The sequence below is a fragment of the Camellia sinensis genome, chromosome 8, assembly GCF_055761805.1.
Source record: "Camellia sinensis isolate YWXY chromosome 8, ASM5576180v1, whole genome shotgun sequence".
NCBI lineage: Eukaryota > Viridiplantae > Streptophyta > Magnoliopsida > Ericales > Theaceae > Camellia > Camellia sinensis.
Window position 1 is genome coordinate 132,999,170 of NC_138968.1, and position 17,091 is coordinate 133,016,260.

The 17,091-nt window shown below is 34.0% G+C and overlaps 1 protein-coding gene across 11 annotated transcripts in view; it reads left to right on the top strand.

Moving 5' to 3' along the window:
* Window positions 1-5,692: 5,692 nt before the first annotated feature.
* LOC114275348 (serine/threonine-protein phosphatase 5) overlaps window positions 5,693-17,091 on the top strand; it is a 38,043-nt gene continuing 26,644 nt past the window's right edge. For 2 of the 11 annotated variants that reach the window (XM_028217366.2, XM_028217369.2), the window contains exons 1-7: window positions 5,731-5,926; window positions 6,060-6,279; window positions 7,492-7,632; window positions 7,826-7,995; window positions 8,073-8,144; window positions 10,538-10,688; window positions 13,819-14,010. In XM_028217366.2, the coding sequence (XP_028073167.2) occupies window positions 7,554-7,632; window positions 7,826-7,995; window positions 8,073-8,144; window positions 10,538-10,688; window positions 13,819-14,010 (664 nt within the window). In that variant the 5' untranslated portion in view covers window positions 5,731-5,926; window positions 6,060-6,279; window positions 7,492-7,553. Of the gene's footprint in view, window positions 5,927-6,006; window positions 6,280-7,491; window positions 7,633-7,825; window positions 7,996-8,072; window positions 8,145-10,537; window positions 10,689-13,818; window positions 14,011-17,091 lie in introns of those variants that run through there. The other 9 variants (XM_082883513.1, XM_082883514.1, XM_082883516.1 and 6 more) reach the window with 8 other exon arrangements.

The window sequence follows — 17,091 nt, forward strand, 5'->3', positions numbered from 1 at the left end:
TGGCAATGTTCAACTACTCCACCTAATACTTCAAATGACTCTCGTTTGGCATGTTGGTTTTAATGGCTAAAAGGTTAAAATAGTTACAAAAATACAAAATAAACTTAGGTCAATAAAATAAAATGTCACATTCAAATCATAATTGTTTCATTTTTTATTTCACAAAAGTCAGAAAAAATAAAAAAAAATCAACCCAAATGAAGTTTTTTAGCCCCAAGCTCGTTTGGCAACTCAATATTTTAGCTTAAAAGTCAAAAAATCACTAAAAAAATTAAAAAACCAACAACCTATACCAAAAAGTCAAAAAAAAAAAATTTCTCTCTACTTTTATACATTTTTTGGTAAAAAATCAAAAATTATTAAAATAACCTATTCTCAAATGAGACTTGTCAAAAAGTCGACCCATATTCCAAACGAAAACCTAATAAGCTGTATTTGCCATGCCAATTTTATCACGGCTCTTTTTTCATGCCAATTATTTATTTATTTTTTACATTCAAAATGTAGCCCAATGTCGACAATAAAAGTGTTGACGCCAATAGTTAATAAATTATATTAATTTATATTTTTAGTAAACTTTTATTTTAATTTATTGTTAAATATATATTTTATTTTTTGATAAAGCATATTTACGTCATTTTTTTAAGGGAAAATCGGTCTAGGGTCCCTCTTCCACTTTTCGTAATGGAAGAGATCCACAAAATTATTTTTTGATGTCTAAGGTCCCTAAACATATATCAGATGAAAGTTTCACTGGCTCATCTCTTTCCACTCACTGAAAGACCTCTCGATCGTCTTCAACACTGGACAATTCGATTTACACAAACTCAATTTGACCGATTCAATGATCGGAAACTCCGAAACCAAACTTCAATTAGAAACCCTAGGTTTGTCCGGGATTCAACACTGCGATTACGGCCTCAGTTGGCTCTGGAGGAGTTGTAAACAGCTCAAGAAACTCCAATTGCGAAGCTGCTATGCAATCGGCGATGAATCATCACTCTCATCGTTCGTCGAATGCTTAATTGGTCTCCAAGAAGTGGAATTGTGGACATGTAGGGCGATAATCAACGAGGTTCCTCTTCCTCCTCCTCTTTCATACACTTTCTCATTCTAGGGTTTCAAGTTCTTGAACCCCTTCAATTTCATTTTAATTCATCATCCCCTGTTTTCCCTACTATTCCGTCAAGCTTTTACAGTCTATTTCATACACTTTCCCTACTCTTCTGTCCCTAATGCTTTAGATTTGCACCTTACAATGAACAAGTGTGATGATCAATCTGGGAAGCAAGATGCAAAAGAATAAGAAATGGAAGAGGAATTTCTCTGTGAAGTCCAGAGAAAATTCGACCAGAGAAATTCTTTGTGAAATGTGAAGTTCAGAGAAAATTGGACCAGAGAAATTCTCTGTGAAATGTGAAGTTCAGAGAAAATTGGACCAGAGAAAATCTCTGTAAACTAGAATTTCTCTGTGAAGTCCAGAGAAAATTCGTCTAGAGTCTCTAGATCAAATTTTCTCTGACTAGTTGAGTCTAACTGATTCAATTTCCCCTTCTACAGCTTGTATTATATCTGTCAACTACACAAATGATGTGTTCTTGTATATGTGTGCTTTTGGTATTGTTGTTTCTTGGTAATAAAGTTTGTGCAGCATTTGTGCTGTTTAGTTACTGATATAGAGGTTGATGAAGATGTCGAACAAGAAGATAAACCTGGAGTTCAAAACCTCAGCATCTCTGTGTTCTACAAGAGGCAAAGTAGTCAAGTAAAAGTCCTTTTCATCTCATTATTGCTCCGAGCCTTCACTTCCAACTCGGCCGAATCCAGTGACCGTGACGATAATTCGGGCTTAAGCATTAGCGATTGTATGGAAAAGTGCTGGAACAATTGCAGTTGTGTTGGGTTCACCACAAGCAATAGCAATGCTAGTCCAGAGAAATTCTCTGGGTTTCAAATTAAGCATTCCAGGTTCCAAATTGTGAATTGAATTTTTTTTTTTTCATTTGAAGTTGAAACCAGAGAAATTCTCTGGTTTTTGAATTGAATTTTCTGTAGGTTGAAACCAGAGAAATTCTTTGATTTTTGAACTAAATTTTATTAGGGTTGGTCCAGAGAAATTCTTCCTAGAATTTCTCTGGACCAATTTTCTCTGTGACGTGAGATGATGACAATGGTCATGATTCGGCGCTGAAGAAGTTGCAGAACTCTCCCATTAATGGAAGACTGAAGCGGAAATATAAAGGCCACGAATTGTATACGAAACACAATGGTAGAAAGAATTTTGAATTTACAGCCAATACATTGTTTTTTCTTAGGAATTGGGAAGAACTTGCATCAAGTGATAAAAGGGAAGGGGAAACAAAAAAAAATCATTCGTAAACTTCTTCAAGATAAAAAAGACATTTCTTGATTATCAGTGCACAAACATTCACCAAAAATATGCATGGTGTATGTGTGGCTCCCTCTGCATAAAATTCTGAGAATAATTAGATTTTCCAGAGAAATTTGGACTGAAATTTCTCTGGACCAATTTTCTCTTGACTGAAATTTCTCTGCACTAATTTTCTCTGGACTGAAATTTCTCTGGACCAATTTTCTCTGGACTAAAATTTCTCTGGATCAAGGTTGAGGGATCTTAGACATTATGAAAATATTGTTGATGGACCTTAGACATTATAAAAATATTTGATGTCCTTTATGCTATAAAATCATAAGATCAAGGACCTTAAAAAAAAAATCCCTTTTTTTAATTAATGTCATTTTTGCTTTTTACTATTAATATGAAAATGACAGAGCGTGATTGTGCATTGAGATGGTCACTTTCCCGCTCCACTCAAATCACAATTTTATTTTTGAATTTATAATTGAACCGTATACTGAGAAATTGTATCAAATTAAAGACCTGGCAGTGTTCAAAGAAAAACAATTAAATTTTTTACAAAAGGAAATTTCTGTTCTAAAAAATTTCAGCAATCTTCTTTACAGAATGAAATAAAAATGATTACGTAGAATTTGAAGTTGAAATTTGTAGCGATATTCCTAATGTATTTTGGGATAGAAAAAAACATATTGTCACTCTTTCTTATGAAACCCAATTTAATGAAAAATATATTCCAACAAAAGCTAGACCAGCCCAAATGAAAAGGGAATATAAGGAATCAGACAAAACTGAAATTTCCTGAAAAAAAGCCTCTCGCCTTGTTATCAACTATAAGCCTCTTTCTGTAACAAAAAAACTATAAGCCTCTTAATGATGCTATTAAATGGATTAGATATCTGATTCTTAATAAAAAAGATTTTTAGATAGATTACAGGATGCTGTTATTTTTTTCCTAAATTTGACCCCTAATCAAGATATTGGCAAATTAAAATTACTGAACAAGATCGGTACAAAACTACTTTCACTGTGTCTTTTGGACACTAAGAATGGAATGTTATACTGTTTGAACTGAAAAATGCTCCCTCAAAATTTCTTAACACTATGAATGATATTTTTATTCTTTACTCCGAATTTTCTATATGTTACATAGAAAATGTTCTTATTTATTCTTCATCTACTGAACAACATATTAAGCATCTAAATTTTTTTAAGAATGCTATTATCAAAAATGGTCTTGTAGTTTTAGCCCCAAAGATGAAGGGTATGTTTGGTTTGGTTTTGAGAGAGTAGTCTTCAAAAATTATTTGGGAAGAGAGTTTAGAATTTTTTTTCATTTGTTTAATGGTGTATTTTGAAAGTAGTTTTGGAGTTTGTGAGTTTTGAATGATTTGATATTTTGTTGTAATTGAGTAGATATGTGTGAGAAAAAAAGTAATTGAGAAAGAGAGATGAGAGAAAAAAAGTGATTGATTGATGTGTAAAAGAAATAAAGTGATTTTAGAAATTGTTTTGAAAAAATTACAAATCGAACAAGTTTTTTAGAAATTTTTTCTCAAAATCACTCTACAAAGCCAAGCCAAACCAAACATACCCGAAACTTTTCCAAACAAAAGTAAGATTCCTTGGCCAAAATATTCATGATGGCACTATTATACCTATTGACCGAAGTATTGAGTTTGCATCTAAATTTCCTGATGAAATTAGATACAAAACTCAATTACAATGATTTTTGGGCTGTTTAAATTATATTGCAGATTATTATTAGAATCTAACACTTGACACTGCTATTTTATATTTAAGACTGAAAAAAGAATCTAGAACAGTGGTCTACTGAACATAACAAAGCAATACAGAAAATTAAGCTTAGGTTAAACAATTACCTTGTTTAGCTATTCCTAACCCCAATTGGAAGAAAATTGTTGAAACATATGTTTCCAACAAAGGTTATGGAGGAATTCTTAAACAGTACAATCCGAATACTTCAAAAAAATAATTGATTAGATTCACGTTCAGAGCCTGGAATAAGGTATCTTTAAATTATCCAACAATTAAAAAATAATGTTTTTCAATTATTAAATGTATTTTTAAATTTTCGGAACGATTTATTAAATCAACATTTTTTTTATTTGTGCTAACTGTAGTGAAGTAAAACAAATTTTCAAAAAAAGATGTTGAAAATCTTTCTCATAAACAAAATTTTGCTAATTGTCAAAGCCAGTTATCAGCATTTGATCTTGACATCGAATATATTAAAGGATAACACAGTTGTCTCACTGATTTTCTAACTCATGAATATTTGTAAGGATCTTCCAATGAGTCGATCGACTATAGGCCACAATCGTGGCCGGGGTAGAGGATCTTCTCCTTATGCCTATGACAATATTCATCTGTATCTCATTGAATTTCCATGTATCATTATTCCAAATAAGAAGAATTCATCTTCACAATCTGTACAAGAAGGCTCATCTCCCAAAAAATCTATAAAATATGCTCTTTTAACAGATGAATCAGAATCCTATCAGAATAACCTCAAGCATGAGGAACAATTTTATATATAGAAAATGTGGATATTAAATAGATGGCTGACACTTGGGAAATTACGGATCTCTATCTCTACAATCAGAATTTTATGTCACATTTTGATCAATATCGATACATCTATGAAGCCATGCTTAAAGATATTGCCTCTATTGATTTCACTCATCACTATGTTGAGGAAAAAAAATCCAAATAGTGCTATTAAATATAGCAAAGCTGTGATCAAACGAATCATGAAACCAGAAGAATGAGGTGAATCAAACCCGTATACTTTCTATTCGTGATAAAAAAATATAACTATTGGGATTATACCAAAGCTTTTACCAAATCCTTTCTTTATATAAACTCTAGTCATACTCATTCATGGTTCATCAAAGTCTGCTCCCAAACCTACCAAGCTGGCATTCCCAACTGTTTTTTTGCTTGGTGCGATAAATTTGGGCCTCACCTGTCTATTTTACTCAAACCCGTGCATATTCAATTTAATCTATGGGTTAATGGCCCTGTTTGGTAGAGTTGTGGGAAAGTGCTTATAGTTTATGCCTAAACAGCTTATAGCTTATAACTATGAACGTAAGCTGATTTATAACTTATCAATTAAGCATCTCCTACCCCACTCAAAGAATAAGCTGATTTCTGACTTCCAAAAAGCTATAAGCTAAACCAAACACATCAAAATAATTTAAATTAAGCTGAAAACTAAAATAAGCTGCTTTTAAGTTCTGCCAAACAGGCACAATGCTTTTCAAGCTATGCCTTGTAATCAGAATAATTATTTATCCAAATCCTTAGCCATTTTTATGATTCACTTCGGTCTCTCTTAGATTTGGAAGTGGGATCTTACTTGTGATTTTCATAATAAACTTTCCTGTCTTAAAAGTTTTTTTTTTTTAAATAGTGGAAGATCCCGAATGAATCCCAATCCGGCCTAATTGAGCAAATTAAACTTTAATACTCAAGCTTGTAAGGATTTAATTCTCAAACCATTCATTCCGAAAAATAGTGGTGGTAATTTTTTTATCCGTATTTAATATGAATTAAAGAAACATTTTTTCGGTATTTATGACAAAGATATGATGATCAAATGCATGGAATAATTTTTTGTAAAATTTGTTTTTTATCAACAATTTTCATAAAACAGGAGCTAGCTTTATAAAGGCTGGATGAAACTGGGGGCCAATGTATGTATATACATTTCTCGGTTGTTAGGGTTTCCCTCCAAACCACGCCCTGTCTTCTACTCTGTACAAATCAAAAAGTACCCTTACCAATTCTACATCTATCTATCCATTGACTACCTCACTATTGCACAGACATAGAAAAACGAATTCGACCTCGAATGCAATAGTCGAACCCCGAAGGTACTCTCTTCTTCTCTATTAACCTTACCAATTATAGAATGGAACTCACTTCCCTACTCCGCTATCACTTTTCTCATATCTCCGTCAATCTTTCAGTTTTGAGGATGTCTCTTTTGACTTCGTTTTTTTTTTTTTTTTAATTCTTAATTTTTATTGATTTTAGTTTTTTGTTTGTTTGTTTGTTCGTTTGAATGAATCAAAAATTATTATTTTTTAATACTAGTTTTGGGTTTGAATTGGTTTCTGGTCATTGTGGTTTGTTTCTGTTGTGTTTACCTTCAATTGCTAGCTGGAGTACGGTGATTCAAATACAGAGTCTTTCTCTTGAGATTTTTTGGAGCAGAATCTCCAGATTATTCCACATCACTGAGAAATCTAGAAGAATGGTTATATGTATTATAATATAGTGGAAGCCATCCATTGACTATTTGAGATGGGTTGTTTAGGTTTGTTGCTTAATTGAAGGATTTGGAAGAATTTAAACTAGAAGTTAGAGGTGTTTATGGTTCTATGGAGTGTTTCTTGAAAGTTGCTTAATTGAAGGTTTTGGTGTTGTTTTAGATGCTTAAGTTGTTTGTCATGCATGATGCACCAGATTGCTATTGTTCATATTAGACTCCCCTTTCATGTATGAGATGCTATGAAATACTCGAATGGCTAGCTGTTGACATGTACCTACCCTTTTTTTCAAATGCGGTGACTACTGATGCAGAAGCCTACCATGCAATAAGGGTTGGCTAAACCATGCATGAGTATACTGACCTTGGATGGTTCAATAGTGTGCAACATGAATCTGACTAATGACTGCCCACTGGGCGTTCATTAAGAACCAAATAATGCCAAATAATTTAAAATTTCAATACACATTTCACCAATTTCCATACATTTTTATATACTTCTATATGTATTTTATATATTTGAATACAATTTTTACACACATACCAACATTAATCAACTGAGGCATTGTGACTATATGGTTTCATTGAGGAGGTGGAAGACTTTAGTTTCTTTTGAATTTTGAGATTATTCGACTTAGCGACTAGCTTCTGATCAAAGCTCGAACCTATTACCTTGTATTATTCTGGGAGCTAATGTCTAATCTCATCATTAGTCCATTCAGGATATATTTTTAACCACTATGATTTATCAATTTCATGCACAATAGTTGTAAAGTTCTCATTGCTTTTGGATTTTATTCTTTTAATGGAGCAGGTAGAGCATTGTTTACAGTGGCATAGAAGAATGGTCAATGCAGTAGTTATCTTTTAACTGTTATGCCCAACATGGAAACTGAAAGTTCAAATACGACGCGAGCTGAAGAAATCAAACTTCTTGCTAATGAAGCATTCAAAGGTAATGATGATTATGCTTGTTTAGTTTTAATTAATTCATCCATTTATTACCCTTCATTCAAGTTGTTTTAGTGAAAACTGTGTCAAAGTTATGGCAAGCAACTTTATTTTTTTCAAGCATGAAAGAGCAATATTCTTGATGCTGTTTTTTGCCTCTTCAGCTGTGCTGACCATGTTGTTTTTTTTCCCTCCAGCACATAAATATTCTCAAGCTATTGACCTGTATAGTCAAGCAATTGAACTAAATAGTCAAATCGCAGTATACTGGGCAAATCGTGCATTTGCTCATATTAATCTTGAGGAGTATGGTAGTGCGATACAGGATGCATCAAGAGCTATTGAAATTGATCCCAAATATTCAAAGGCATGCTTTGCAACATGAATTTTTTTTTGCTCTTGTGCTTTAAAATTTTGAGATCTCTTAATTATTTTTAATTACAGGGTTATTACAGGCGAGGTGCCGCATATCTTTCAATGGGCAAGCTCAAGGAAGCACTAAAGGATTTTCAACAGGTATTTTCATTACCAAGCTCATCACTGATTGTCTTGTGAAAAAAGCATTTGTTTAATTTATCTTTGGAAAATTTCAATCATAATACTTAATTGCCAAAAAAATTTATCTAATTTTGTGTTTTCTACCTGTCACATTAATCAAAAGCTCTATTACTTGGGTTGCTTGTCTTGTAAGATTATTGTAAATCATAGCCTCGTGGTATTCTTGTTTGAACTTTGTCTCAAAGTGAATCATTCTAAACAACCACTTGTGTTGCCAAACACTCAAAATAGAATTTTGATGTAATTTAATGGCTGTGTAGGAGTATATTGTTCTTTTGTCTCTTCCCAGGGCTAATGTCTCCCTATTTTGTGTCCCCTTGTATTGACTTGTTCATATGCATGTGCATATCTTGCTTGTAATCTACGTTATGCTGTGATGCATATGGACACTATGTTATTGGCACGGGCATACACTTAAAACGTATAACTTTTGGTTCTTAATTGTCTTAATTTGTCAAGTCAATAAATCGTCAAGTGTAGTGGGCATTTGATATATTGTTTGTGTTGGAGGATGATTTTTTCTGCTCGCTCAAGTTCTTTTTTCGATAGAAGTGTTTGACGTCACAAAGTACAACCATACCTATAGGAATGCACTTGTGAAGCATGGGTACTCCAAAGATTATGTTGTACAAGTACAGGGTACATATCCGGTATGGATACATGTATCAATAGGGTTGCACACGTATCAGGTATGTGAAATATGTATCCGATGCTTTTAAAAAAATTTGAATATTGGGTATGGCTTGGGTATACAGTATGAGTACAACATGTGTATGTATTAGGTACTTTTGTGAATTACACCGAGGTGTAAAAGTAATTTAAAAAAAATATTGGGGTGCCGGAATAAATATAGTGTCCATTTTTATGAACTCCAAAAAATAAAGTTTTTTCTGTTTTTTTTTTTGTTTGCTATTGTTGTTGCAAATATCACAAATTTGAGAGAATAAATAGGGTTCTCTTTAGTCTTCACAGACTGAGCAATCGTATCTCTCTTTATGAGTTGAGCTTTTGCCTTTCTCTACATTCTCTCTTTGTCAGTTGGTATTAAACTCTAGTTTGTAGCTGTACCTTGCTCTAATTGTTTTTTGCATTTCATTTCTTATTGTTTTTTAATTTTTCTTTATTGAAGTAAGTACCCGTATCCTGTGTTACATGGACTCTTCTATTTCCCCCACAATACCCGTGTCCACCGGATATGACATGGATAAGGGTGTGGGATATGTGTCCGACGCTCGTACCCAATTTAGACACTCGGATCCTTTAATTTGTGACAATACATGAAGAAAAAGAAACTTGCATTTGTTAGTAAAGCAATATTTTTAGGCTCCCACATGAATTAGATATAGAAATTTCATATTTTTTTCTAAATCATATTTAATTTCTAATATATTTCTACATAATTTAAATCATCTCATCCGAGAATATTATATGATATACAATATATATGTACATATGACGTGTCCCCGTATCCATATCCAATTTTGGATACATACCCCAAGATCCTAAGATTTAAATTTATGAAGGTCTGACGCTTGGATACACACCGGCACCCGACACTCGTACCCGAGTCCATGTAACATAGCCCGTATCATCATCCATTCCGGTATCCATGCTTCATAGGAATGCATTAATTGTTTGCGGTTTACCCCAGAGACTGGATTATCAAAAAAATAGGAATGCACTAATGATGCAAGGATGAGTTCACAGTTCACACAATGACTTTGTTTTTGTGAAACATAATTTTGCCTTAGTATTCTGTGGCCAATAAAAAACCCTGCATTTGAATTGGACTCTAGATAGGATATGTAGATATTTTGTTTGTCTTCTTCAACATCATGAATTATGAAACTATGGCAAAGACCAATAGTAATAATGAAAAGGATTTGATCTTTACTGGGTGTTGTGTTCATCTGTTGGGATTAGTCTGGACTCCTAATAGGTTGAGTTGAGGACATATTTGTGTAACAGAAAAAGAAAAGGAAAGAATAGAAGATTTTCATATTATAGCAAGAGGCTTTTTTAGAATGATTATGGTGTTTGTAAGATTAGTTGTCGTCATGAGAAACCCTTCGATTCTATTTGCATTGTATGCTGCTTCAGATTATATGCAACCTTTCATATCATCCAAACAATAGTCACACTGCACTTCGAATATTTAAAAGAAATTTAAGTTTCCCCTCTCGCCCTTGTCTTATTTTGGCATGTTCCTTTACCAATTTACTATTTATGCTTTTGTTGGTTTGTTGTCCATCTTTTGTGCTTTTGGCATAAATGTATGCAAATTTCATACATTTCCTATATACCACAAACTTTTGGCAATGTGCTAACATATATTTCACTTATTAACTTAGCTCAAGAAAATCTGTCCAAATGATCCTGATGCTGCTAAGAAATTGAAGGAATGTGAGAAAGCCGTAATGAAGCTCAAATTTGAAGAAGCAATTGCTGCACCTGAGTCTGAAAGGCGTTCAATAGCTGATTCTATCGATTTTAATTCAATAGGTATTATTTCTCTCATTTGATTTTTCTTTAATTTGTTTATTTAAATCTTTTTACCTTTTAAATAGTTGCCTTTTTTTTTCTATTTAAAATTGTGGCTGGGTGCTTTTAATGCATTTTATTTTGGTGACTGTTAAAGAAATATATCAAATCTTTTGCATACAATGGCATGTATAAAATGCTTAGCATGCTATAAGACTAGTGAAGAGCATAGGTGCTCAACTGTTGTGGTGTGCCGCAATGGTGACCTGGCCAGATTGTCATTAGACTGCGGTGGTGGTTAGATCTTTGGATGGTGGTGGATGGTGGGTCTGGTCGGGAGGCTATGGTGGTGGGCCCGTGGAGAGAAGAAAGAGGAGAGGGAAGGACGTGAAACTGGCGAAAAATAAGGGAGGGAGATGTTTGGCTATGGGTATGGCAGAAAAGTGGCTGGAGGTGTTTAGCTTTACAAGGGTAATTTTGACATTTAAACACTAAAAAATTCCTACATTATAATTTTTTTGTTAATATTCTATTGACAGCTTAACGGAGGGGAGTTCTGTGTATATTGTTAGCCAAACTTGTAATTTCAGAAACAAGAGGGGAGATCTGTGTATCTGTTAGATACCTCAGGGGAGGTTGATGTAATTAGTCCAATAGTTTTTATTTATTTTGGTTAGGACTTTATGTCTTAGTATTTGTTTCTTTTTTGGGATTTTTATTAGTTTAGTCAGCTTATATATATGCCTTTTATGTAATTGTTTTTATCGCACTAGAATATGATATGATTTGGTTTATTGATTAATTGAGATATTGTTTTATGATCGTGATTCCCTAGTTTTTTTGTTGTTGTTGTTGTTCTTGTTGTTGTTGTTCTTCTTCTTCTCTTCATCTTGGTGCTACACTAATTGTTTTCAGTTCTAGTAAGTTATAGGCTTGCTTACAAACTGTTGACCTTTTATTTCTAATCAAAGTTGACAAGTAATTTTTTAACAGCGCTATTTGTGGTTGTAAATTTTGTGAGCTTGTGAGTTATGGAAGTTTAGTTTGATGCCTTGTTAGTTTAGTTAAGTCTGAATATGTCGCATCGCACATCACTTAATGAAGTTGGTGTAAACATGTTTTTATTTTTATCTTTTTGCCTGTGTTCTTTATTATTATTTTTTTGATCTTCAAATCATATAATATAGCTCCTGAGCTTGAGATTTTTCAGTAGGTAATTCTTTAAAAAAATGTTAGCAAAATGTCTGTTGGAAGTCGGCACAAACTGAGGTTCTTGGATTATTTGGTTTATTTTTCATTCAAGTGTTTAAACTACAAAGTTTTATCCAATCATGGTCTTTTACTTGTTTTTTATTTTAAAATCTTGATGTCAGAGTTCCTGTATGTGCATGCAGTGTTGGGTATCAATTCAGCCACTCACTCTTCTTGGTGGTGGTTTAAAATGTAAATGTTTTTCTTCTTGGTGGTGGTTTAAAATGTAAATGTTTTTTTCTGGTTCGTTAAAACTGTTCTTCATCTGATTTACAAGGTGGAATTTAGACATGAAATATAATTTACATTTCTTTTTAGTTCAAGGCTTCATAATCTGTTAGGAAATCCCAATTTCATGAGCTTAACCTATGTCCATGTCTCATTTGTTTGTATGTATACCACATGTTTGATGTTCTCAAGTGGTCTCCCCACGTAGGTCTTTTGGAGTGACGTAACCCTAAAGAACTGTTGGTGCTGTTTGTTGCAGCTTAAATGGGCTTTCTTTATTTTGAGATTCTTTGTCAGACCATTTGTTGTTGATTTTGCGTACAGCTTATGCAGTCAAAATAGCTTAAATAAGCTGTTAAAGGTTGATTAGTTAATGTTGCAGAGGGTGCTTTTAGATTCTTATTAATAGGGCTGTTATCTCTCTCTCTCTCTCTCTCTCTCTCTCTCTCTCTCTCAGACCAGTAGATTAAATTTTTGTGATTATCATTGTAGTTTATTGTGGACCATTGCTAGTTCCTGTAATTATGAGTTTTAGTGCATTTCAAATTGATGAATCACCTGTTGTTTTGCTGTCCTTCCATTTTCTTTAGTTGGTTTCCACATGAAAAGGATTGTTTATCTTGTGGATTTTTCCTTCCACTTTGAGGAAGTTATTTTCTGTCTTGGCTTCGAAGTTTTGCACCAGTAGTTGAAGTTTTGTGATGTTATTTCTAGTGCAGCCTTACTCTGGAGTTTGGATGTAGAATAAGTGTGAATAAACACTCCTAGAAGATATGATACTGAAATTGATGTAGGATCTTTAGTGTTTAAGCACTATGGTTAAAGTTTGATGTAAAAGAGTTTATGGTTTTGGATTGGTAGGTTAGCGTTTTGAAACTCGAAAAAGGGCCTGGCGGCTGGTCTGGGCTATTCCAATGTATAGTAATTTTCATGAAGCAATTTTGGTTCTTTTTTTGTTTGTTTGTTTTTGTTTTAGGGTTGTGAGGCTAAGCTTCAATGGAGGGTTGGATTGGGATAATTAGAGTAGAATATCTAGGGGTGATGGTGGGTTCAGCCAGAAAAAGAGAGGGGGGGGGGGGGGGGGAATTTCTTAGAAGAAGACAAATGAGAAGATATAGGAAGCATTACAAACCGGGCTAGTTAGCTTACACAATCATCCCTATTATATATTTTTTTCCCCATATTCCCATCATATCCGTATCTTTATTTTTTGGAAATTGTGGCGTCGGTATCGGTGTCGGTGTCCATGCTGCTTAGGTTTTATGTGTACGCTCATCGTACACACATTGTTCTTTTTCTTCTTTGTTGAGTTGTATCTTGTGCAACTGTTGGTTTTAATGTGAATATTTTTTTCATGGATAATGACTAAGTTGTGAAAAGGCTTGGCTTTGAGTTCTGTTTTTCTTCACTCAAGTATTGTTTGAACTAGTCAGGAATTGTAGGATTTGAGTTGGCTTCAATTTCTATGCCAGTTTGATTTTAGGCTAGGATGGGGACCTGGGAAACTTGGTCCAGCCTTATCTACTCCGATGATTCTCAATTTCTAAGGTTTAAAATAAATTGTATTAGTTATATTATACAACAAACTACTATTCTAATTTATACTTTATATTATTTGTGTTTAATGCTCATTAATAATAATATTTTGTTCCCCTTATTTTTATTATTTTAGGGACAGGCCCAGGCTCATCATATTTCCCCCCCCGAGTGGCTGCTGTAGCAGTAGCAGTAGCAGTAGTAGTATTGGCTGTACTACTGGTGGTGGTGGAGCCAAAAGCAGCCGCAGTGGCGGCAGCAGGAGTGGCACTGGTACTGGTGGCCATTGGGACATGGTGGGCTGGCTACAGTGATATTGGTGACCTAGGTTTGAGCTTTTAAAGATTGAATGAAGTAATAAAGAACTATTGGAATTCCTTCATAATTCCCTAAATTTAAAGGTCCTTAGTGTTGGAAATTATATATATATATATAATAAATTAGTGAATCATTAACCAAAAATATTGAATTCTCAACCTGCATGCCAAACTAGGTTCTTTTGGGTTATTCCATTATTAAACCAGTTTCATTTTATATGCTAGAGAGAACATACCCTGAAATGATAATTTCTCTATGTGAATCTTGAGAGGCAAACTATTTCCCTTTTGTGAGGACACGATTTCTTCCTATGCAGTGGCATTGATGGGTGGGTGGATACTTGTTTTTGTTGTATCTTTTGTAAAGGCTACTAGTGGAATATGCATTTTGGAATTTAGTTTCAGTTCTTTATTAGCCAATGAAAGGAAGGTCTTGGTTAGCTGGGGTTGCTGCTGCATAGAGTTGATTTTGACCTGGATCGTTTCCAGATCTTACCAATTTCTGACTCCTACAAAGAAAGAAAAAATGAATAAGAAATTTGGTAAAGAGAATGTCTTTCTGTGGGGGTGGGGGAGAGATGGCAGATCACTGGGTGTCTCTGTGTGATGGATGCAAGAGGTGGAGCTGACAGTGCCAACCAGATAAAATGTCTAAATTGATGGCTGGAGCCAATATATTCTTAATGGTTTTGTTTGATGAGGATTAGGGACTATACTGTCCAAGTATATATGCTTAATATTAGTGTCATTGCCAAACAATTATAACACTAAGGCTATTTTCTATTATAATAGTTAATTTGTATAAAATAGATCATGGCTACTAAACCAGAACTGTACTGACCTGATCGATTTAGGAAGTGTGAACCAAAACAAACTGAATGTGCGCTAGAATTGAACCAACCAAACCAATGTAGGGTTTCCTAATATATAGTCATTTGTGGTTCACATGGGATCAATATGAATTTTAACTTTTAAATTGAGAGTTGGAGAAATAAGATTTAATTGATACAATATACAAATGAAATAATTAAAATTCTATATTGGAATGTAGAATGATTGTTGTGAATGATGCTTTGAAAATTTTGTTTCTTATTCTTGTTCCTTTTTTTTTCCCCCTTTTCATTTTCATTATTTTTATTTCTTTGATCCATGACTATTAGAGGAAAAGCAAGACAGATAAGAAAATATTAGTTACAGCTAGTTCATGTTTTTTTTTTTTGGATTGGGCATTGAGGTGTCCGGATCAAAGCCCAACTAATCCCTAGGGGTGCAGAGGCCCTTGGCAAAGAGTTTCTTGCAAATGCCCCACGGTTAAGCTAGTTAATGGTTATTTATTCGAATTTGGAGCATTTCAAATTAGTACAAATTCAGTTAAAAGGAAAATTTGAAAAAAGAAAAGAAAGTCGCCAAAAATATTTGCTAATAGAGCCTGTGTAGGCTTCTACAAGTACTGTCATTTGTGCTTTAGTTAATTGTAATTTTGGCATACATGGGCAAAATGGTAATTTTGGCTAAGTGTGAGACTCTGAAATTTGGCCAAGTATGGAACTTGGAAAATCTAGTGTGAATCTTGACAAATAATCTACAACAAGAATGCGAGTGCACCGACAAGGAAGAGTAAGAAACAACCAAAGACATGTAGCAGCAATAAATAAAGGCTTGAAATTCCAAAAATAAGGGAGCCGAACCTCTGTTAGGCAAAGAAGACCGCCCCGTATGCAATAAACCAGCAAATAAACCTCAAACAGAGCTTCATACATGCCAGTTGGCACCCATAGCATAGATTTCATGACAGAGAAACATTGGGTAATGCTCCGAATTGCATATCTAAAGATTGTTGGCTCTCAAAACTTTGGAAAAATTTAAAAATCGAAACTCACATCAAATGACTTCAACCTTTTTTACAAAAATCACCATAATTACTTGGAGGGCAAAACAAGACCATGTGTTTGCCTGACCATGGCATCCGTATTGACGTTGATGTCACACTGTTGTCATTGTACAATGATGACGTCAGCATGTCATAGTCCAGAATCTACCAACACGTGCTTGGGTAGGATAGGATTGTCTTGATATTGAGTTAAGTGTTAGGCTAGAAGGGAAAGAGGGGAGAAAGAAGGAGAAGAGGAGATTCAGGTAAATATGTTTTGGGTGTGCAACAATCCCTCCACCTTAGCTCATATTTATATTAGAACTGTAATATGACAATAGTAGCCTTACTAACATAATATAAAAGCCGACTATTAGTAAGACACATTATGTGTATTCATATCATAAAATATGTTGGAAATCCACACCAATGTCATTTTTTCTTCTTCTGAAAGAGTCATATCAATGTGGCCATGTTATTATGAATGTAGCAGTGACCAGTTTAGACGTTGAAATGCATGCTCAATTTTTGGGAAGTGGATTAAAAGTCACTTCCCAGCTTTTAACCCACTTCCCTCTCTCACAAAAAAGCCAAAAAAGCTAAAAAGCAGCTTTTAACCATCTTCCCTAAACACCCCAAAGTGTGTGCTGATGCCTGGATTCATTTCGTTTTGAGGTTTTCAGTTATAAGAGTTGTATTGAAGTTTGTGCCATTGTCTTGCTGCGTTATCTATCTTGGTTTGAGATATGATATTGGTGTTGTTGTGTTACCAGGTTGCATGCTCAGCAAATACATAAAGCATACACCGGCTACTCATCATTAAGTTATTTGCAGTGTCACAATTTTCTGTCTTTTACTTGTAATATGAAATTTCAATTGATATGGCTCTTTGATTCTAACACTTTAAGAACTTTATGCTGCAGTCTGATTCACACTTTCAGATGATTCCTTTGTTGTCCTTCCCTTCAATTGTCTTCCCCTTCATGTGTTTGTGATTGCCATTTATAAAATTTCCTCTCCCCACATTGGGGGTGTTTGTTTGGGTTTTTTTCAGCCAGCTTGTAGCTTTTAGCTTTGGAAAAGTTATTTTGGACTGTTTGGTTAAACTTATTTCAAATAGTTTATGATTTTAACAACTTATTTTAACTCAAAAAGCTGATTCTGAGAAGTTGTTTACCCCTTACTTCTGATTATCAGCTTCTGCTGTGAACATGTTAATTTA